Below are 25,111 nucleotides of genomic sequence, written 5' to 3'. Positions count from 1 at the left end.
CAAAGTAAAACATACTTAATGCAATCTAATAGTTATTGTTACACTTTTGGTTCAAAAAGGCAAACTGAGCATACAACAAATATAGTCCTACAACTATTAGTAATAAAACATTAGCAACAAAGAGATTTCAACCAATTGCCTGAAGAGGAAGACAAAGAGATGGATATTGATTAATAAGCAGAATGAAGCAATTGCCAGTCTATAATATGTATGGAGGAGAAAGAGACAAAAAAACGCTGGACTGCTAGGGAGAATTTTGCATGCTCTGGAGACTTGGGCAAGAAACATATGACCAAAGGTCAGTGTGTAAAGTGGGCTGGAAAACAGCAATAACCCTCTACCACTTTTAGAATCAGCCAGGAGTTTATTTCTCTGGGGAAAACAAGGAGATTTTTCATAAATAAATTAAAAACTATAATATAAAATAACTGTTAAATGAAATTACCTGGGGATAGCATAGCAAAGGCAAATGTTGAAAAGCATAAAGAATCATCAAAATGATGCATACAAATTCCAGAACTGAAGGTGTAGGGAGGTTCAAACTTTCCCTCTGAAGGTTTGACAACTGAGTCTGCTGAAATAAACTGACAATAGATAAACAGGAGATGAGGCATATTCATTATTTAAGCTCATGAGACTCACAGAAAATATAAAACTCAAAGGAGAAGCCAGATGGTTGAGTTTTTATACCATAAAGGAATAGGGGCTTGAGGGCTTTCAGGGGAGGTGGAGACAAGTTAAGGGAGAGAAAAAAGGAAGAACCACAGGATGAACAAAGGTTGTCTTATTATGCAGGTAAAGCTTCTCAGAGCAGCCTCCAGAAGAACAAGTGATAGGCTGTCTGGGTATGCGGATGACATTTAATCTCCTCTCCAGTGATTAATCTTCCCTGGCTGCTTGATGAGATTCCTAGGGAGGGGTTTCAAGACAATTGCATTTCTTTTGGAAGAACTTGCCTCAGTTAGACAAGTGAACTTCAGAGAAAGGGCCTCCTGGTGCTTTGGGAAAGAGAGGATCTAGAGACAGAGGATGAAGGAAGGTCAGAGAGACCTTGAGGCTACTCTTTTAATTCAAAATTGCCATACATTGAATATGATTTTCTGAGCCACAACAAAGTCTTCTATAAGTGTTTAAATAATAAAAAAAAAGACCACACAATTTTTAAATAGGTTCACATTTAGACACGCCATTTTGAAATGCCAAGACAACAATAATAAAATGAACATCTCAAGCACTTCTTTTAAAGTTATTTACAGATCGATATCAGACTGGCCATCAGTAACACTGCTTCTTGGATTGTGAACAATTACTTCAGTGTTCTAAGAAAAAAATGATTTTCAACCCTGAATTCTGCACCTGGCCAAACTAGTACTCAAGTGTAAAGGTAGAATAAAGTCATTCTATGTCATGAGACAGATAAAACTCAGAAAGTTTCTCTCACAAACATGCTTTTCAGGAAGTTGTTTGTAGAATATCAAAGAGATAATAGATGGAATTTAAGAAAGCATGAATCAAATCAGAAGAAGGGAGAGATAGATGTATAATAGGGCTTGAGAACAGTTTACATCGGAGTAAAATGACAGAGTACTAAGAGAAATCTCCAGGGAAGAAGAACATTGCATTAAAAACAAAAAGCTACAGATAGTGATGGTCAAATATAAACGGACTGGGTAATTCAAATAGTAAAGCAGTGGATTTCAAGAATTAAAACAGAATGAATATCAAGCAATAGAATGCACATGAATTGGAAATGTATTTAGGATACACTTAAGCAAGGCCTGTTTTGTTTCTTACAAAAAAAAAAAGGCAATCAGAAACTTCAGAGGGGAAAGAAAACCTGTAAAAACAACGTATAATTCAAAAATAAATTAGACCAAATGATTTGGGGCAGGTCATTATTAGATACTGTCTAAAGCTGAAAAATCAACAATTAGCAACACAGATGCACACACACACACACACACACACACACACACACATTTCTGAGGTAACCCCAGAAGAACTAGAAAGAGATGAGGAACAGCTGGAGAAGAGTATGGAAAGGAAGTTTTATTTTATTATAAGCCCAATTTTACTTTTTGATTAAAAAAACTACATAAATTAATCGTTTTTTTATTTTAGAAAAAGAAACTAATACTTAAACATATCACAATATATCTTTTCTTCAAAATTCATTTTCAAAAATTATTAGATGATTTAAAAAAGTGAATCTAGACTGTCAAATGTAATTATTTATATGTACCACATCCTATAAATCTTTAGTCATAGTCTAACACCAAAATGAGAGCACAAAGTATCTTCTTGTAGAATAAATGGTCCACATTTCCCCAAGGGAACACATTCTTTTGAGAACAAATTGCATTTGCAATGTTGCATTATTACATTTATTTTAGGACTACAGGCTAAATCCATTAAACTTGTAATGATTTTTTTTTCTCCCTCCCTTCCAGGCTTATGGGAAAAGACTTATTTTCACAACTACTCTAAAGTCATTAGAAGTGTTGTTAATTTACTAGTATCTCAAGTCTCTTCATCTCTAATCTACATTGATTTTCTGTCCTCAACACAGAAAGCATGCATTTGTTAATGCTTTAGCTGCAATAAGTTTTCTTTCAGTTATTTTTTTCTCCTAGAAAAATTGAATAAAGGTGGCAAAACAACCACTTGAACATAGATTAATGACTTCTTAGAAATGACTTGTAGGAGTGCAAAAATTTTTAGGGAGGTAACATTTATTAGTTTTAGAAAAGCATATGACCTGGAAAATGGACACAGTGCTCCTGATTTATTGTTGTTGGTGATAGTCTCTATGGAGACCTGAGCTCCATGGACAATTAAAAATCAAATCACGGCAATCATCAGCAAATAGTAAATTCTAGAAATTTAGAGGATTTTTCCCCCATGCAAATTGAGTATGCGATTCTTTACTTATACAGAACCACTACGGTGTCTATAGATTTCTCAAGTTGCTGTGTCGTAATCTTTTTACAAAATGAATCCTGTCTTTGTCTCTGGTGCTCCAGTCACCCTGTGGCCCCATGCTTTGGCCAGGATGCCATGGGGATCCTTTTCTTTACCATGTTGGCTCTAGAAAAAGCAAAGTTAAGGAAGTCAAAGCAGGTGACACTTTGTCTGAAGCTGACCTTGCCTCACTGGGGAGAAGGAGGATGTACATCAATCGAGAAACCAACAGCCACCAACTACCATATGTATCACGTTAAAAAAAAATGTAGTAAAACAAAAAGTGGCCTAAATTGGTGAACAGAAGTTCAGTGTTCAGCATGAATCAGAAAATACCATTCAAAACTTTAAAATGCGGACTAAAAGAAATATTTACTTTTTTATTATTTTGGAAGAGTAAGCAGGGTTATTATGACAGTCTTAGAGTTTACAATTCTTAGAACACAAGAAATGAAGATTCATGTGTATTGGCTTCTCTTTCTAACCATCATTTGATGACTTGCTTCATCAAATCAGCTTTAAACACATTAATTTCATCTCTTGCTTTTTCAGTAACAAAACAGGAAACCAATCCCAGTATTTCTCCTTCATTTGATTTTAGAATTAGTTATTGTAGTCTAACTTGGTGTCATAGAACGATTCTTCATTAGACATAATGATATGTATGTATGTATGTCTATATTGGTGTTTCCTAGGTCTTCTGTATTTCCAATATGTTTTGAGTATTTTATTCAATTACATAGAAATAAATTCTCCCATCAATTATTTGAAACTCTTTACAAACAGCAAATGTAGAAATAGATCATTTGTCCTTATTTAACATATAATTATAATGGATATTAGATATAACATATTGTATAGATGAATGTGTACATATGCATATATGTAAAATCACCATCAAAAAGCTGGGTGCTATAGAAAAAGAACAACATGCCATTCTAATTCACTGTTACTAGAGATTAAAGATAGTTTGTGTTATTGTTTTCCCGCATGAATAAAATATCCATCACTAAGAGTTTTCTGTTCTAAACTCTTGAAACATGAGGTTATTTCTCCATTAACTAAGGAGTTAAAAACATAATCCTTGATATGGGAGAGGCAGACCACAATTTAAAATCTAAATCCTCTGGAAATCGCAAATGCTGCAATGAATTTTAAATTTGCCCACAACTTAACAGCACCTTTGTTCATTTATCAGACAGATTTGGGTCTCTGAACTGTGCCCCTAAGGGGCAGTTCACTGTGGTGGTTACAAGGACAGACTGGTTGTCAGGAGAACCTGTGTCAACCTCCTAACTCTACTATTTCCTTTCCATATGAGTTTGAACAAAAGTTGTGTCAAGTTAATGTGAGGGTTATAGAATTTATGAAGAAAGGTAGATATACAGGAGAATCGGTGATGGAATTGGTAAGAAACAAGAAATTATTCTTACAAATATTACTGTTATTTTAGTATACTATCCTCTATAAAATCTGAGTAATAGATTTTCAGCTATTTTGAAACTTTTTTTTTCTAGTTTGGAGACTGAGTTTGGAAGAAAGGAAAGAAGGAAGGAAGCAAGGGAGAGAGGGGGGAGAAATAATTTATTTTTGGCATGTTACATAGCAACATTTGTTTTTGGCAATATCACTGAGAAAGTTCCTATGGCTTTAATGAATAGGAACCTACATATTCCTCAGATTATTTTAGATAATCTAAAGCAGCTCCTTAGCGCCAGTGCAGCTCCTTAACATTATTTTATCATTAACTTATAAACACTGGATATCTCAGATCACATTCTACTTCCCCAAATGATGATGCATTATATAATTCCATTTATGATGTAAAATAATACTTTCCTGGGAGCCATTGTATATATTTATTTATGAATTATTTTCTGGGATTTGATGTGACTGAGATACAAGATTGATTCTTTCTATGAATTCTGGCTTCAGGTTTCCTTTGCTTGGACCTGAAAACATCTATTTCATTTTCCTTCAGCATACTATATTCTGCAAAGTGCCAGAAGCTCTCTATGGCACTAATGAGTTCTTGTTCCAATTATCTGTTTAAAATTTTTAATCTTTTTTTCTTTGCTACTATGAAAAAGAAGATGAATGAAGAAAACAAAAATCATTACCAATACTCTCATTTATTTGTTGCTACAAGCTCAATGGTTTGAAGAATGTCCACATACTTTTTTGTGGGGGAGGCAAGATCAATTAAATAAAATGTCCCATCAATAATTTGAAGCTCTTCAAATATAGCAAATGCCCTCAGTCTCAATATCAGAAAACCTGCCTTTTTGTTTTGGTAAAATTAGACATAAGGATAATGAAGACTTATCTTTTTCAAAATGGTATTTGAATTTCATAATCTTAAAAGCAGCAGAAAATGTCACAAATCGAAAGAGAGTTAACTGTAATAAGATAGACATACTAAGTATCAAAAGGAAGCTTTATGATGTTTTAAAGGTAAATGTCTTTATTAAATTATCTACATAAATTAAGATAAACACTAAGACTGCAGGGTAAAAAATTAGCAAAGAAGACCAAAAGACAAATCCCTGGCTGGGCACAATGGCTCACACCTGTAATCTCAGCACTTTGGGAGGCCAAGGTGGGCGGATCATGAGGTCAGGAGTTCGAGACCAGCCTGGCTAACATGGTGAAACCCCGTCTCTACTAAAAAAATACAAAAATGAGCCGGGCATGATGGCACACGCCGGTAGTCCCAGCTACTTGGGAGGCTGAGGCAGGAGAATTGCTTGAACCTGGGAGGTGGAGTTTGCAGTGAGCGGAGACCGTACCATTGCACTCCAGCCTGGGCAGCAAGAATGAAACTTATCTCACACACACACACACACACACACGCGCGCGCACACACACACACACAGACAGACAATTTTCCAAACAGAAAACAAAAATGGGTAATGAACATATGAAAAATTCTAACTCAGTAAGATTAGAAATACGATTAAAAATGAAAATAACATTTTTTCTTCTATCAAATTAACAACTATGAGAACAGATAATACACAGGGTTAGCAAGAGTGCAGTGAAATCAACTCTGCTGTACACTGGTAAGAGGATAATTCAGTAAAATAATTTTGGATAGGTTATTATTAATTATATAGTAAAAGCCTTAAAATTGTTCGTATTATTTGATTATACCTAGGTATTTCTCCTAAGGAATGATTCACAAAAAAAGACGAGAGTATTTTTGTTGGAAATGATTATAGGGAATTATTTAATATAATAGAAAAATATGAAAATAGCATAATGTATAACATTAAAGGCTTAAAGAAACAATGAAATAGTCATGTTAATTTTTAAATTGTTTGATATAATGTTCAATTTAAAATTAAGACATACTTGGATATATAGCATACACAGACATGTTTCATTTGTATATACACAAAGGAAATACGCAAAATGTTAACCTTCAGTCATGAAGTCGAGAAATGCTTTCTTATTTTTGTATCAAATTATTTTATATTTTATGTCAAGCTATTTTATAATGTAAAAATATTACAGAGAAAATATGGCAAATATAAAAATTATAAAGGTCTACATTGCTAGAGGATGAAGACCTTTACAATGATCCTTTTCCATTTAGTCAATAGTAAATATATTTTCCTTATGATTTCCTTTAATAACATTTTCTTTTCTTTAGCTTGCACTATTGCAAGAATACAGCATATAACACATAAAACATATTAAATATGTGTTAATCAACTGTTTATCAGTAAGGTTTTCAACCAATAGTAGGCTATTGGAGTTAAGTTTTTGAGGAGTAGAAAGTTATAAGCAGATTTTTGGCTGTGTGGGGGGTTTGGTGCCCTTAATCCTCACATTGTTCAAGGGTCAACTGTAGTTTGTTGCACAGAAGTTACACAGACATAGATACCTGAACAGATATTGGTACCAGAAAGTCAGTGATACTTAAACCTAAAACACACAGTACTGGTTTTGAGATAAGGAGGCAAATGACACCAGGAGGGCAGCAAGGAGACTCTGAGTGGAGAGAGGAAATTGTTTTTGAGGACTGGAGAAAAGAAGACTCGTGGAATTTACTGCCAGAACAATTATCTTAGCTATTGTCTTCAATAACTGGAAAGATAGAAAATATGCCTATGAGTTTATGGGTCTGGTTAAGGGGATTTCCAAGCAAAAAAAAGATGACAGTGCTATTTGTTATCTTTTAGCCACAGACAGCATGATATTGTAAGAGAGAAATGAGCTAAAGAAAGATTTTCAAGCAGAATTTAGAGGATATATTTCTAACCCAGGACTTGCTGAGTTGGAAAAAAAAGTTTATCATTTACATCATCTCCAGCCGGCAAAAGATTTCCAAAGATATTGTCTCAGGGAAAAATCCAAATGCACAGTGATGTTACCAGTCAAGATGAAATCAAGGCTCTGAAATTCATTGTTAAGACCTTAAAGAGAGTTCAGGTTGTGTCTAATAGCCTTAGAAAACAAAACTTCTAACAATGTTAAAGGTGTTTTCCCTTGGCATCATAACTCTTATCCCATGCCAGAGAAAGTAGCCAGTAGTGAAAGATCTGTGGTACGTCTTCATTCAAAGGGATGAGATAATAATTTGATACATAGAAAGCCCAATTTTTTTTTTGCATTGTAGCATCTTAGGATAAAAGGGACAGAAATAGTTCATCCAATATCTAGAACACCTTGCTCTATTTTAAATTTCCTTTCAGCCTATTGCTGTGTTACACAGGTTAGTATTATTTTTAAATAATAATAATGAAAAACAAAAATATTATAGCTAATATTTATTGGGGGCTTTTTAAATATCAAGCATGGTGCTAGGGACATTTCATAGAACATCCCCTTTACTCCTCAAAATTAACCTCTGAGTTTTTAAATAGTTCAAATATTTTGGGTCACATCTAGATTTTATCCCAAGAACTTTATCAGAAATAAAGATGAAATATTTACATAATGATATTCAGAGCAACCATTATTTATAAGAATAAAACCATGAAGGAACCTCAAAGTCTAATAAAACAAGAAAGGTAAGTTAAATTTTTTCATATAATGGCTAATATATATCAATTAATTAAATCATTATGAGTTAATGTAATGACTACTTTCATTTTAAAGATAAGAAAATTAAAGATTGGTGAGGTGAAGTTATCTAAAGTCACACAGAATTTGGCAGATCCAAGATTCCAATCTTGATATTATGACTTCAGAGGACTCACTCTCAACCACTGTACAACCCGCCCCACACTGTATCAAATTACGATTCATAAAAGAAAATGGACAATACTATCATATCTTGTGCACTAAAAAACTCCATCCTGCAACAGAACTCCTCCCACTTTTACAAGATTTAGATGGCTACCTAGCCTCTGCAGTGACATGCACTGGAGGCTGGGCATGCACCTGGAGGCGAGGACTGTGAGCTTCTCACTCTTCTGGGTTCCAGCCACCACCACATTGCCTGGCTCTGTACCAATGAGCTTTATCTGGGTTCTAGATGACAGAGAGAACAGGTCATGGGGGGGCATCTTTAATGAGGACGCTTTCATAAAACATGAGAAGGGCTGCTGGCTTGTGTTGAACAAGGCAGAGCTTTCACTGTACTATCTTATATACATGCTTACACTACAAACCTGCTTTACAATTTTAAATAAATGCCTATAGACATTTCCTTTGTCAAAAATAGAATAGAAAAAATGATGAAACTAAAAAGAAAAAAATGTACATTAATGAAGAGCAGTAGCTGAGATCTGAGGCACATACAAAAGTTTAAAAAAAAGCAACCCTGAGTTATGGTTCCCATAGTAACTGAAACACAGTTGGATTTCACTTTTATGTTAAGTAAGTTTAACTTGAGTGGGAATGCAAAATACTTCCTTCAAGCCAAAAAGAGAATTATGGAGAACACAGAGGCAACTGTCCAGATTATTCTGGCTTTCTCATATGCCAAATATTAGCCCTAATGTGGTTAATATTTTCACATCAATAGTATATGTTCATTTCTATTGATTTTAAACTCTTTATTCAATGTATAAAATATGATTATTTAAAATGAGAAAAAATTCCCATTAAAATCTGTCAAACCGGAAAGCATGACTTTATAATGTAGAAACATAGAAACACAGTTTGGCTTGTAATTATGAGACTATTCGCTGAAAGTACAAATTATGAGAATTCAATCTGATCGCACTCACCATCAAGTGCCTTAAACCTGACATTTTCAATTACTGTTGATGGAATCTGAAACTATGAAAATAAACACATGGTACTTAAAAGAGAGTATCCACATCTTTAAGATAGATTATACACATAAGTTTTCAAGGCATTTGGAGTTTGCACATCATTCTCTAGTTCAATAAGATTTTTAAAAGGCAGAAAATGTACTTACTCCTGTTATGTAACGAGGTCTATATTGAATAGTTCCAAACAAACCAAGAATGACGATAATAATATGTACAAAATTTGCCAGGATAGGTGCCCACTGATATCCAAGGAAGTCAAATATTTGCCTCTCCAGCACACAAACCTAGAATAGCAAAACAGGATGGACAGATCAGCATGTGAGAAACAGCACAGTGGTGAGAGGAAAAAAGGATAAAATTATTAATAACAATTAGCAATTATAACTGTGTTACCATATCTGGCATGTGTCTTTAACAGTGAGAATGACATTTTCAGTTATTTCAAAGGAACACTATGGAATCTGTGGATCTATAGACACCTACAAGCCTTTCAGGGATGATTTTGTGGAGGAATCAAGCAGTATTCACAAGATGTCATCTTTGCAGTCATAGGATAAATTATATTGTCATGTGCACTGTCAAACATTTGAAGTCATCAACCAGCAAGTCAGGGAAGTCCACATAAATAGTTTGTTGCTAGATCTGTTCAAACGTCATTATATAAATTGAGAATAGAACAAAGGAAGTTTGATGTGGAGGAAAAAGAAATCTTTAGCAAGAGTTGTAGCAAGAACCCTTTAGCAAGACAAAGATTTCTGGACGTGGGTCTGCCACTAAGTAGCCGCAGTGGCCTACGCAAGTCATTTCCCTTCTCTGGGTGCCTGGTCCTCGTCTGTGAAATGAAGGACTTTGACGAGGTGTGTAGGGTCCTTCTAGTTCTAATAGTGTTGTATTATAGATCAAATATGATGTTTTGTCATACCTGGCTACCAGGTAAAAGAAGGGCCCTAAAAGAAAATTAGAACAATGGAAAACAAACACAAAAATCAAGCATCACTGTTATAAAAGCAAGACACTTAAGTCGATTTAAATTATACTACTTTCATCTGTGCTCACAACTATAATTAAGACATATAAAAATCTAAGCAGTGAGAGGAGAAAAACAAAACCAACCAACTAACCAAAAATAACAACAAACTGAGATTAGTGGGTAGTCCGGAAGTACCATTTTACATCCCAAAGTGAGATCTAGGAAGCTAGCAAGATCTCATCAGATCCAACAAAGTAAAGCAGAATGTTGGCTTTACTCTTCCTGCCTGCCCTCAGGGGGGATGATAATAAACTCTGTTCAGAGAAAAACATTGTAAAAGGACTTGATGCTCCATACCAAGATTCAATATTTTATTCATCCAGGTTTTCAAGGAAAATGATGATTTTAAAATCCCTAAGTTCCTAACATCACTATGCTTTAATGATATTTCTTTTCAGAAGGAAATACTGACTCTCAAAACAGGCAATGTGCTTTTAAATTAAATATCTGTAGCTCAGTTTGAAGACATCTTGAATGATCATTATTCCTACTGCAGTTCTTTAGCTGAGTAGCACGTTTTCCCATCAGGCATTGAAAGAGAAAATAAATTCATGACACCTCTATTTTCTAAGGCGCACTGGGCACCATGTAATGGTTGTAGCAGTCACAGTCCAACTTAGTCAAATCTTAATTCTCATTGCATCTTCACCATAATTAAAAAAACAAAAGAATCTTGATTTGTTATACCCTATGCTAAAGCCATGATACTCATCAGAGTCTCAATAGTGGAATGCAATATTCTTACTCCTTAATAAACACAGACTGTCATAGGACTGGAATATCACTTAAGCTTTATAAACCTGAATTGTCTTCTGGTGAGCCATTCCTTCAACTTTCTCATATAGTTAACGTTTTGTAGACATGAGACCCATTTGTGACATTAGGCAGTATTACATATGCGAAGTTAGAATCTGTGAATGGTATCAAAAACTAAGTAGTTGTTCTGAGAATATGATTGCTAATTTTCTGTATAAAAGTTCATTTCAACATAGAACCCTCTCCGCCTTATTTTATGAATAAATAGTGAAAAGGAATGTAAACCAACAGCAAGAAACATCTAAACTCTATAAATTTGGAGCATCATAACTGTGGGGACACAGCAGGGCAAACGTATAGAGGATGAAACACATCAGTCTAACAGTAGGAAATATCTCAATAAATGCACCAATTATGAAAGAAAATAGCAGTCCTATTAATTATAAAAAATATAGAGATGATAATATAATAACTAAGTCTGCAAAACTGAAGTGAAATTATGTCAACATTTATCGGGTTCTTGTTATGGCACAACCAATTGTTTCTTACTTACAAGTTTGTGCAGACTGAACAAGCTAATCTGTAATTCTTTGCATATAATATTTTTGCCTTTTTCCCCTTTTTGATTAGCCCTATTAGGGATCATAAGTAGCATTATCATAGGTTCTGTAATTTAAGATAGGCCTGAAAAATGCAAGATTTTCTGAAAAGTTCACTAAGTGTAAGGGTTGTAATACGTGTAGGAGTAGCTGCAGTCTTTCCTATGAATTCCTTCCCACAGGAAGACTATTAACTATGAGGGGCCTGTATAGTGGGCCTGGGAGTGCAGGGATGGGGAGAGCACATATTTGTTAGAACACCTACTGTATGCTGGGGCTTTATGCTTTTCTCCAGGCATGTATTATCACATTGATTCTACACAAAACCAAGGGAGGTAAATAGGATTGTCCCATTTTACAGATTAAGGAATCCAAGCTGTGGTGTGCTAAGTGATTATCTTGAAGTTACAGAAGAGGTAAGTAGTAGAACAGGAATTTGGGCTTCTGTGCATGGCCCCTTTGCTATGCCCTTTACCTTTTCTATTTACTCCACACTTAGTCCAAAAACAAATAGATTTTGTTTTTGTTGGTTATATAGTAGAGACCATGCTGATTATATAATATATGCTACTTCATAGAATCTCTCTGATCATACTTGTCAGTTCATGACATTATATCATCATTGGTTAAGGCAAAGCTCCTTTTTTGTTTAGTTTAGGTTAGTTTTTCCCTCTTTTAACCCATCTCAGTGTTAATCTGATTTTGCCCATGGGGACCTCTTTAATGTATTTACTTTTGGTCCTTGTAATCATCTGACATAGAAATGTACGTATTTGGCCTAGCAAAATACATGCTGCTATTTATGTGTTATTTTCACATAAGAAGTCTTAGGGTGTACATCCCTTTCATGCTTGCCTATTTTCCTGTATATAAATTTTGGTTCCTTGTGTTTGGCTTGCACTGATCACAACATTATTAACGCATAATTTGGTTGCTTTCAATTCTTTGCTACCACAAAGAATTCTCTTCCTTTCCATTACTATCTTTATGAAGTTTTTATTTGTAACATCAATAGTGACTAATCTTCATCAGTTATTATTTCTGCATCTATTGAGATAATCACATTATTTTTTTTCTTTTACACAATGAATGTGATGGATTAGATTGAGTATTCGATCAATATCCTTTTGTCATTATCCTTTTATATCTGGTAAAATCCCTACTTGGGATGGCATATCATTTTTAGCACATTTTTAGTTTGGATTAAATTTTACTTATAAAATGTAAACAAAATAAAATTTTATTTGGGATTTTTGTATCTGTAAACTGACCTACAGTTCAATTTCTTTTTCTCTCTTTTTCTGACACTGTTATAAAGGTTACACTGGCCTCAAACCATAAGTAAGACACAAATTTTATTTACAACTCTTTTTTTTTTTTTTTTGAGATGGAATCTTGCTTTGTTGTCCAGGCCGGATGGAGTGCAGTGGTGTGATCTCGGCTCACTGCAAGCTCTGCCTCCCAGGTTCACGCCATTCTCCTGCCTCAGCCTCCCAAGTAGCTGGGACTACAGGTGCCCGCCACCACACCCGGCTAATTTTTTGTCTTTTTAGTAGAGACAGGGTTTCACCGTGTTAGCCAGGATGGTCTCGATTTCCTGACCTCATGATCGGCCCACGTCGGCCTCCCAAAGTGCTGAGATTACAGGCGTGAGCCACTGCACCTGGCCAAAACTCTTAATAAACGTAGAGAAAACCATCCAGTCACATTAACTTTCCCCAAAGGCAATTTGTGTGAATTTGGGGAGCTACTGCTAACTGTATAGCTGTTCAGTAAAATATTGTATGTAGATGGAGCATATAGGCATATATCTGTCATGTATGTGTAAAAATTTTTCAAATTATTTTTATTTACAAAATGGATTGCAATGTAGTTGTGTGTTTTCACCTTGTGTTTCTCACTTAGTGATGTGTCATGAGGTTTTTATACATTAGCACATGCTGCATTAATAGATCTACCTCATTATATCCTTATTAAGGCATTGCATTTTAATAAATCTTTAATTCATTTCCAGTTTTTGGCTATAACATCCATAAGTGCATTATAGAATCTTCTGCATGTGTGTTAATATAGCCATAGGACAAACTCCCCAAAACAGAAATGTTGGGTCAATTCTGGTTGCTAAATCCCAAATATTATATAACAGGTTTTATTAATTCTTTGTGCTATATATATATTTCATGTTTTCCAGCTCATATAATAGCATATATATATATATATATGAGCTATGTATATGTGTGTTTGTGTGTGTATGTACATGTGTGTATGTATATATATATGTATATAAGCTATTATATGAGCTGGAAAACATGAAGATTACCCTTTTTGTTGCACCATAGTAAATGTTAATTTTAATGGTAATTGTTAATATAGCAGAGTATGCTTAAGCTGAAAAAGTTTTCAAAACCTTTGTGATAAGTGCTATTAAGGACAAATTATCTTACTTTCCATGACAATAAATGTTCATCAGAAGCATCTGTAAAATGTCTTCAAGATAAATAAATTTGTTGACTTTTTACTCCATACTCCTCAATTTACACATGAGAAAACTGGGCCCAATTAAGTTCATACTTTGTTAAACTAAGCTTTACCTCTTCATAGGAGAGGATTTAGTCTGAAACAGGTTTGCTTCAAATGTTTGCAAGGCAAAAGGGAAGCCTTTGTACTGGTTAGGCATCTATTGCTATTCAACTTTCATAACAAGAAAATTACATGCACTTGAACATATTTTTTAAAAGGCCAAAATGACATTTTTCCAGGTAGTTTTCCTCAACTGGTAAGACCTGTAATTGCTCTCCTTGAGAAATTGCATTTTGTTCATAACTAATATTTCTTAATCAAATTTTCTTCCAAATATTACTATAATATTATGTTTATGTCCTTAAAACTTAACCTGATATTGAAACAAATAATATAAAATAAAACTTATATGTAGATTTTGAGAGAAAAAATGGGCTTTTGAAACTATGATGATGAAACAGAGTTTTTTTTTTTAAGGTGTGTTATTAAAGGCTGTAAACAACCAAATTATGTTTCTAGTGCTAAATTATAAATGGAAATTAAACTTATCTATGGATATCCCTGTTCTCCTCTCTGTACCTCTTCCCCCTTAAGTGTCTCCAGGTCCCTTCAAGAATCTGAGCTTTCAGATTGTCTCAACTCTCAAGTTTTTGAAGAAAGAGAGAAGATAGACTCAGATTTCAGTGTTAGGCCAAGTAGAGTGCTCCCCTCCAAAGTCTATTTGCATTGACAAAGTGGACTTCAAGGAACTAACAAACTTGTCAAAAGTTAATACAATTCCAGGAATCAACAAATAAATGATTTTCATTTCAGTTGTTTGCAGGGGAATATAACTTACCTAACAAGTAAAATTAGCCTGTTATAGCATCTTACACAGACACACACACACACAGATACACACACAAACACACACACACACGACACACAGACACATACTACTAGGGAAAATCCAAGATGGAAATTAAAAGGGGCCTAACAGTTTCTAGGTTGAGTCCAAAGTCTTATTTCATCTGTAGGTACCATTAAAGTTTAGATAAACTTCCAGCCTAACCTACAGAATGGCCATGTGTTGGTCATACTTTTGTCAATAAAAGTTGCTGCTAACGTTCGTTTGTTTGTTTTTACATTCCAGTCAAGTATGGCTAATTTCTAGTTTCCAGTAGCATCCACTCTTTGTTTCCTGCCCCACAGAGATCTTAAAACAACATTAAATGAGATGTAGAAAGTTTGAATACTACGTCCTTGATTCATATAAAATTTTGTTCCTTCAGCAGGAAACCCTTGCCCTGTGATTTTGCCTTGGATTCAGGTTTCCCCTGTGCCCAACTCCTCAGTACAGTATTTCTGTTTCCTTGTTGTCTGCTCACTTTGGTAAAGCTGCTAATTTTGCGTTAACCTTGATGTCTAGGTTTACTCTGCCCTTTGCTGGATGTTGCCACACTAGAGCTCATCTCCATTCCCATTGCTTAATTCGTTTGTAGTCCTAAGTAAACTGTAGTCTTGAGCACGCTCTGGGCCTGTCTGCTCCAGAGTCAGAAAGGATGCCCATGTTGGTTTCTCTAATTTTAAGCCAATGACCAAGAAAGTTGTAAAGACTTTAAAGATATTCTAGGTCTTTATAATACTGTTGAGCTGCTGTGCTCTTTACAAGATTGCCTAAAATATCACAATATCACAAAGCAAAACTCTACAAATATTATTGATAGTGTTCTCCTTTTAAGATTCTCTGTGTTGTTCACAGTGGACAAGATCAATGAGAACATATGTGCTGGCTTTTAAACATTATATGCAAGAGATATACTAGATATAATTTTGTTTTATCTTACCAAGAGATCGGATTCACATATAAAATGAAGAGGATAAACTTGAAGTTGAGTCTGCAATGATTATACATGTAAAATAGGAGCAAAGATAAAGGACAAACCACAGAGCTTTACTTAAAGAGTTTTAGTTACATTTGAATAACTGAAGTATCTCAAATGCATGTGTATATATGTGTACATACTTGTTAGGATGGTGTGTGTGTGTGTGTGTGTGTGTGTGTGTTCACCAAGGGGAAGAAAATAAAATTGTTAGGTATTACTAAAAATAATAATTTATCCTAATTCAGTAGAACTAAGAATTGTCTGCCTTTTTCCATATAATTATTTTTCTTAAAAAAGAAAAACAAAAAACAAAACCAAAAAAATTAAGGAAATAAATCACCACCGCCACTACAACGAAACACCACCAAAAAGAGACTTGGCCCTAATTGCTCTGATTACACGAGAAGTCAGCATATCATGGTGGTTCAGACTTCAAGTTTTAGAATTAGAAAATCATGTTTGAATTCTAACCACTATGTGACCACAGGCGGCCCACTAATCTCTATGAATCCCAGTTTCTTCATCTACAATATGGGGATGTTGTAATACATAAGTCCTAAGATTTTCATGAAAATTAGAGTGATAATGTACATACATTAGTTATTAAGATGCCTGGATTGCATCTTAAAATGGATGCTATTATTAATTATTTTATATTTCAATACAAATTTGAAATCATGTTTTAGTGCATTATCATTCTATATTTGTGTTCTTGCCAGACTATTTCAGTTAGAGATGTTCAAATGTTTCTTATTCTATTGGTTACAAATGCAAATAATACCATGACAAATATTCCTAAATAACCTCAAGTATTTGGAGGGGGTCTTTCTTGAGAAATGTTTTCCTGCCTGATTTAACACCCCATATATTAAATATGTTGTGGTACTATGGTAAAAGAATAGGCTTCAAACATTATAATTCCTCTGTTTCCACCTCCTCTCTTTCCACCTTTCACATATGATGAAAATCAACATTTATTTTTAAAACTGTCTCCACATAGTTAATCACAATAAAGTTTTCCAAGAAAATATTGGAGAAGATTTGGCATAAGTTCAAAGAAACCAAATAGAGACAAGAAGTGCATTTTCTCATAATCTGTATTACTGAAATATCATACATGGCATTTCTTAATATACCTTTTTGAAACACAGAGTCACATTTTTCTGAAGTTAAATCAATAAGTTTATGTAAAAGCCCTCATAGAAGTCAAATAGTTAATTTTAAGACTTTTCCACTATTTTGTATAATAATCCCATTTATATATAATTCTAAATATGCCATCTAATACTCCAGTTGTGATAACAGAATCATTTATTATTTCTCACAGCTGTTCATTCTGCATAGCAATTTATAACCATTTCATAGTTAATACTCATGCTATCAAAAGACAAGCTGATGACTAGCATATTATATGAGGTTTAAAAAACAGAAAATTCTTCTAAAAAGTAACAGAAAGTTAACTCTAGAGCACAAAAATATTGTTTGGTTTTTGTTTAATTGAGCTTAACAAGTCACGTGAATTCCTGATCCTTGTTGTGTGTGTCCACATGCCAAGTTTTATAAATGTGTATGTGAGTGTGTGTGTATGCCTAATCGTAAAGTGTTACTTGATTTTCAGTAATAGGGATTTTTTAGTGTTTAGATTTTTAGCTTAATTTTTTTATCATAACACAAATCTCTCACCTTTTTTTTGAATAGTGTGTCCGCATTCTGTGATAATAATTATTAAAATATATTGAGTAGCTATTATATTCTGTACACTACAATAAATAATATGTTTTTAAGTTAATGCTTACTTTTAAATCATGCATTTACAAGGATTATCTACCATTATCTTTATTGCACAGATGAGGGAATCACACTGATGATGAGAGAGAATACATAACATGTCCAAGATCATAACTGCAGAGCTGTTATTTTAACTTCCATGGCCATGACTTCAACCACATATCATTAGCAACTGAACACAGGAGAACCTTATGGTATTGTTTTCACAATTTTTAGGGCTTCTGCTTTACTACCAAATACTTTGCTAATTCAATAAGCCAGTAAATATAAGAGGTTCTTTGTTCTTGAGATGAAATAAAAGTTTGAAAAGGCACACTAATAACTATTTTTACATATAACTCCATGGTTTGCAAATTCCTATAATCACTATGATGACCTTATAAAATAACCATGATTATTACTATTACTCTATTACTACAAATTATGCAATTCACAGTACAGACTAGTTCACAGTAAGAACAGAACATTTCTGATAAAAACATGAACTGAAAGTTTCTACTATCAATGCAGTTAATAGAATAATAATACTGCAGAGCCATAAAAATGACATTTATCTGGAGTTGTACTATAAAATGATTTTATACCTTTGTAGTCTGATTCTCATTTATTAAGTTTAAAGTCTCCCTATACTCATGTGAAATGAGCTGAAAAGATCACAGTGCAGGCCTTCCTGGTAGACGGAGCACTGTTTTGATTTCTCCACAGAGCCTATAATTTTACTCAATGGAAATCTAACTTCTCAGAAGAACCAGAACATATCAAAATGACAGCTGTTCTAGGTAGTTTTCATGATTCACTCAAAGTACATGACAGGTAACAGTTGGAAAATATAATGCGTCCATTTAACCTTGAATTTCCAATATCTTCACAAAGGAGTCTCAACTGATACAAGGTCAAGCTAACACACAAATTGGTTACATATTCATAACACAGAAAAAAATACCTAATGTTTGGAAGAGAAATGGCCATGGGCTTTTAAATCACACACTTCTACAAGCAGTTATAGAGTATCATAGGTATTGAGCAATGTGATACACTGTTTTAGTTCTAGTGAGGTGTGGAAACCCAAATCAATGATGAGATGAATCAGACATATTCATGTCATCTGACAGAATTAGTTTTATACTATGATACATGCTAATATCTGAAATGGTGTATTAGTCCATTTTCACACTGCTATAAAGATACTACCTGAGACTGGGTAATTTATAAAGAATGGAGGTTTAATTAACTCACAATTCTGCATGTCTGGGAGGCCTCAGGAAACTTATAATCATGGTAGAAAGTGAAGGGAAAGCAAGGCATGTCTTACATGGCAGCAGGAGAGAGATAGCAGGAAAAACTACCACTTATAAAACCATCAGGTCTTGTGAGAACTCACTAACTATCATGAGAACAGCACGGGGGAAACTGCCCCCAGGATCCAATCGACCCCACCAAGTCCTTCTCTCCACACATGGAGATTACAATTGGAGATGAGATTTGGGTGGGGACACAAAACCAAAACATATCATTCCACCTCTTCCAAATCTCATGTCCCTTTCACATTTCAAAACAGATCATGACTTCCCAACAGTGCCCCAAAGTCTTAACTCATTCCAGCATTAACCCAAAAGTCCAAGTCTAAAATCTCATCTGAGAGACAAGGCAATTTCCTTCCACCTATGATCCCGTAAAATCAAAAACAAGTTAGTTACTTCCAAGATACAGTGGGGGAACAGGCATTGGGTAAATGTTTCCATTCCAAATGCAAGAAATGTGCCAAAACAAAAGTGGCCACAGGCCCAATGCAAGTTCAAAACCCAGTAGGGCTGTAATTTAATTGTAAAGCTCTGAAATGATATTTTTTGACTCCATGCCTCACATCCAGGGCGAGGGGTGGGCTCCCAAGGCCTTGGGAAGCTCTACACCTGTGCACTACAGGGTACAGTTGCCACAGCTGCTTTCACAAGCTGGCATTGAGTGCCTGTGGCTTTTCCAGGTGCATGGTGCAAGCTGTTGATGGTTCTACCATGTGGGGTCTGGAGAACAGTAGCCCTCTTCTCATGGCTCCACTAGGCAGTGGGCCAGTGGGTACTCTGTGTGGGGGCTCAAACTTCACAGTTCCTTTCTGCACTGCCCTAACAGAAGTTCTCCATGATGGCTCCATCTCTGCAGCACACCTCTGCATGGATATCTGGGCATTTCCATACATTCTCTGAAATTGAGGCACAGTTTCTCAAAGCTCAACTCTTATCTTCTGAGTACCCACAAGCTCAACACCATGTGGAAGCCACCAAAGCTTGGGTTTTGAACACTCTGAAGCAAAGGCCTGAGCTGTACCTTGGTCCCTTTTAGCCATGGCTGGAGCTGGAACAGCTGGGATGCAGGACACCAAGTGCTGAGGCTGCACAGAGCAGCAGAGCCCTGGGACCAGCCCATGAATACAATTTTTCCTCCTAGGCCTCTGGGCCTGTGATGGGAGGGCTGCGTGAAGACCTCTGACATGGCCTGGAGACATTTTCCCCATTGTCTTAGCGATTAACATTTGGCTCCTTGTTACTTATGCAAATTTCTGAATTTCTCCCCAGAAAATGGGGTTTCCTTCGTACTGCATTATCAGGCTGCAAATTTTTGAATTTTTATGCTCTGCTTCCCTTTTAAATGTAAGTTCCAATTCCAAACCATCTCTTTGTGACTGCATATAACTGAATGCTTGAACAGCACCCAAGTCACCTCTTGAATGCTTCGCTGCTAGAAATTTCTTCCGCCAGATACCCTAAATCATCTCTCTCAAGTTCAAAGTTCCATAGATCTTTAGGGCACGGGAAAAATGATGCCAATCTCTTTGCTAAAATATAGCACGAGTGACCTTTACTCCAGTTCCCAATAAGTTCCTCATCTCCATCTGCGACCACCTCAGCCTGGACTTCATTGTCCATATCACTATCAGCATTTTGGTCAAAACCATTCAACAAGTCTCTAGGAAGTTTCAAATTTCTCCACATCTTCCTGTCTTCTTACAAGACCTCTAAACTGTTCCAACCTCTGTCTGTTACCCAATTCCACATTTTCAGGTTATCTTTATAGCAGCTTCGTATTCTGCTGGTACCAATCCACTTTATTAGTCCATTTTCACACTGCTACAAAGATACCATCTGAGACTGGGTAATTTGTAAAGAAAGGAGGTTTAGGCCGGGTACGGTGGCTCACGCCTGTAATCCCAGGACTTTGGGAGGCCAAGGCGGGTGGATCACGAGGTCAGGAGATCAAGATCATCCCGGCTAACATGGTGAAACACCATCTCTACTAAAAATACAAAAACTTAGCCAGGCGTGGTGGCAGGCGCCTGTAGTCCCAGCTACTTGGGAGGCTGAGGCAGGAGAATGGCGTGAACCCAGGAGGTGGAGCTTACAGTGAGCCGAGATCGTGCCACTGCACTCCAGCCTGGGTGACAAGCAAGACTCTGTCTCAAAAAAAAATAAGAAAGGAGGTTTAATTGACTCACAATTCCACATGGCCAGTGAGGCCCCAGGAAACTTACAATCATGGCAGAAGGGGAAGGAGAAGCAAGGTACCTTTCACATGGAGGCAGGAGAGAGAGAGAAAGAAAAAAACCGCCACTTATAAATCCATCAGATCTGTGAAAACTCACTCACTATCATGAGAACAACATGGGGGAAACCACTCCCAGGATCCAATCATCTCTGACGTCCCACCAGGTCTCTCCCTCAACACATGCGGATTACAATTTGAGAAGAGATTTGGGTGGGGACACAAAGCCAAATGGATTTTAGGGCAGAAATTTTCAAAACACCCAAGAAGGCCCAGGTGTAGCTGTTCAAATGATAGTCTTTCCATGGATCTATATATTCCAATCTATTCCCATATCTCTTACAGTTTATTTAGCAAGTATACACAAACAAAAACATCAATAAGTGGCTAACATTACCAATACATGGAAAAGCAGATGAGGGATGATGGGTTGCCTATATATTAACAGGAACTTTAGAAATTGAGTAGAATAAGTTGCTAGGTTTATCATCAGCAGCATCTATTTGTTCAGTACTGATTTTGTATTCATTGAGAGCTCAGTAAAAGCCAAATAAAAATAGCTTGCAATGCTCTTATTTTCATGTATCATATGGTATTGCTTTCTCATAGCAAATGACTTTCTCTAGAAAAAACTCGATTGCTATTTTTTAACAGCAGAATCATATTAAACATATTAAAGCTGCCCTCTGGAGAATTTGAAATTTGTCAAATAGGTAAAAATACAGATTTTTTTTTCTGAAAAGCTGATAAAGTTTCCAAAAATATGCCTCATATATCATTATCAGAGAAACAATGTATAGACAGTATAGACAGCTTTCTGTTTGGGTCTTGATAAATATTTGTGTGTTTCATTTGCATTTTTATTTTATGAATCCAAAACAAGGTAAAATGGCCCTCCAATAGTCCTGCCCTCCCCGTTTTAGCTGCCCTCCACCCATTTAAGGCAGTGACTTAACAATGTCATTACCATCATCAGCTGTTTCCTGTCAAGCAAGTACTATATTTAATAGGATTGCAGGTGGAAGCGTGTGAGCTGTTGTCATCAGGAGAAGGAGATGTCACAGTGACCTGCATGCTGGTGTCTCCTCTGTCTCCCTTCCCTCCCATCTGCTCTTTCCTTCCTCAAGTGAAAGCATCAGCAGAGGTTTCAGGACAGTGTCTCTTTGACTAGAGCAAGGCAGCTATATGGAGATTGTCAATCAAACCTCTCAAACTCTAGGTGACGTCTCTTTCGTAAAATTCAATTTCATAAGGATGGGAGATGAAATGACAGCCTCTCTTAACTCTGACTGCTAAAGGCCAATCAAGAGATGAAATGAAAGCAGAACTGTTATTGAGATCGCTACCATGTACTGGCAGTCTCTGTCGGAGTCAGTATCTCAGAAATTGCAACTAGAGGCCCTATGTGGTGGCTCACACCTGTAATTCCAGCACTTTGGGAGGCCGAGGCGGTTGGATCACCTGAGGTCAGGAGCTTGAGACCAGCCTGGCCAACATGGTGAAACCCTATCTCTACTAAAAATATAAAAATTAGCCAGATGTGGTGGCAGGCGCCTGTAATCCAAGCTACTCAGGAGGCTGAGGTAGGAGAATCGCTTGAACTCGGGAGGTGGAGGTTTCAGTGAGCCGAGTTCGCACCATTGCACCACAGCCTAGGTGACAAGAGTGAAACTATGTCTCCAAAAAAAAAAATAAAAGAAAGAAAGAAAGAAAAGAAAAAGAAATTGCCACTAGAACTACAAGAGAATATCATTTCAGATGGCTGCAGGGACGTTTTAGAATTTGTCATGAGGTATGCTATTTCTCGTATGGTAAATACCATGTCTCCTGTGCCCTTTGAAGTAACCCTAGTATTGAATTCAACACAGATACGGAGATGCTGCTCTGAAAAGAAGTAGTCATAATATTTGTTTTCCTGTTGACAGAGGTGACTGTGGCTTTCCATGGGTAAGTGTAATAAGACATGATATTTTCTATCAGTTTTAGGAGTTCTACCACAGACTATTAATGCAGCTTAGATAACTGGTACAAGCACAAAATGGTAAGTTCTGTCAAGGTACCTTAAACATGAAAATTCAAAGCATTTCAACTGCTAAATTTTATACATGCTTCTTCTATCTATCTGTGCACATATTTTACATACTACTATTAACACTAATAGCATTACTCTAAGCATTTTATACATATGAGTTTATTTAATGAAGTAGACAACAGTATAACTTAGGAAATATTATCTCCATTTTTAAGATCAGAAAACTGAGGCAGAGAGAAAGATTAACTTGACCAAGGTTACATGGCTGTTATTTGGTAAAGATGATTTGTCTAGAGCCCAAAGTTTGAACATTATGATATCACTTCAGCGGTGGTATTAAAATTTATATGCACATACAATACTGCATATGTAGAATAAATGAGTACATATATAAAATATATATGTTATAATATATACAAATGTGTATATATGTTTATATTTCATTGTATTTTGCTTTGAAGTATGATTTTTCTAGTTCCATGAACTCATCATATCATTTCTTTTCAGTGCATTCATTGGTATGTGTGATAAAACAACACAAAACACCAGCTAATAAAAATATGTAAGTAATAGTTTTTTTTCTACTTCACATAGTGCTCAGCATGATATTCCATTGCTGCTGTGCTGTCAGTCTTCTATCTCCTAACGACTTTCATTCTATTGGCAATGGCAAAAAGTTAAGACATTGTCTCTGAAGCAACTGATACTACTATTGGGAGAAAAAAATAGAATGCTAAATTTCTTTAAGTGGTCCAATTTGCTTAGGAACTGTCTAAAGCATAGAACTACTTACAAATATGAATATTATACTGATGTCTTGAGTTAAATATCAAGTAGGAGATGTTCTTACAGATAGTGGGCTTCCCAGAGTCCTTACACATACTTCTGCTCTGATCAGTTGAATTTCATGCACACCTACAGTAAGTTGTGCTTGCATGTGTTGGCTCTCATCACTAGAATTGTATGTTTACACAATGCTTGTTGTAAACACAAATGCAAGCCTAGTTATATCAATTTTACTTGTTATCACATGATTTAATTATTACATACACAACAGACTTATGAGTGGAAAAATAAGGTTTTAAAAAATAAAAATGAAGTTTAAGCATATTAAAAAGACTACATAAAGGCATAACATGAGTTTCTAAAGGATGAGTGGAAAAACAATAATTAAGATATAAAAGGATTCTCTTCCCAAATTATTTTACGTCTTTTTAAAGTTCTTATTCCACTGTGAAGAAATCAACACATAAAAATTCACAGACAATAAATTAAAGATTTTTTCATGCCAAAAATGGTAAAGCTCCAACCAGTTATCCCATACACAAATGAGTCCTTAATTCTATATCAAGAGTATTTTATAATTTGAATTAAAGTAACATATGTCAGATATGTATCTATGACTGCTTTAAAAATATTTTGGATCAACTGACTATTAGTCCCAATGTCTAAAGAGAAGTTTATTGTATCTTTATTGTGATAAGCAACACATTTCTTAAAATTCTGTGTAAAAATTTTAATATATCCACTGTATTATACCATTATCTAGAGCATTCAAGTGATTCTGTAGACCATAATTTGTGATGTTGTTTAGGAAAAATACTTTCTCTGTCTTTTTTTTTTTATTTTTATTTTAGAGACATGGTTTTGCCATATTATTGACCAGGCTGGTCTCTAACTCCTGAACTCAGGTGATCCACCCACCTTGGCATCCCAAAGTGATGGGATTACAGGCATGAGCCACTGTGCCTGGCTGAAAAATATATTCTTACCAACAGCCCACACACTGGAAGAAA

At 35.4% G+C, this 25,111-nt stretch overlaps 1 protein-coding gene across 4 annotated transcripts in view; it reads right to left on the bottom strand.

The window, feature by feature from the left end:
• The window catches only part of NKAIN2 (sodium/potassium transporting ATPase interacting 2), a 1,018,833-nt gene that overhangs the window by 533,378 nt on the left and 460,344 nt on the right, over positions 1-25,111 (bottom strand). For all 4 annotated transcript variants that reach the window (XR_008681100.2, XR_008681101.1, XM_019030137.4 and 1 more), the window contains one exon: positions 9,338-9,475. Coding sequence is in view for 2 of the 4 variants with exons in the window: in XM_019030137.4 (XP_018885682.1) it covers positions 9,338-9,475 (138 nt within the window). In the remaining 2 variants the exon portion in view is untranslated. The remainder of the gene's footprint in view (positions 1-9,337; positions 9,476-25,111) is intronic.

Source organism: Gorilla gorilla, chromosome 5 (genome assembly GCF_029281585.2).
Source record: "Gorilla gorilla gorilla isolate KB3781 chromosome 5, NHGRI_mGorGor1-v2.1_pri, whole genome shotgun sequence".
Classification (NCBI taxonomy): Eukaryota; Metazoa; Chordata; class Mammalia; order Primates; family Hominidae; genus Gorilla; species Gorilla gorilla.
This window is presented reverse-complemented; position numbering and strand designations above follow the sequence as displayed.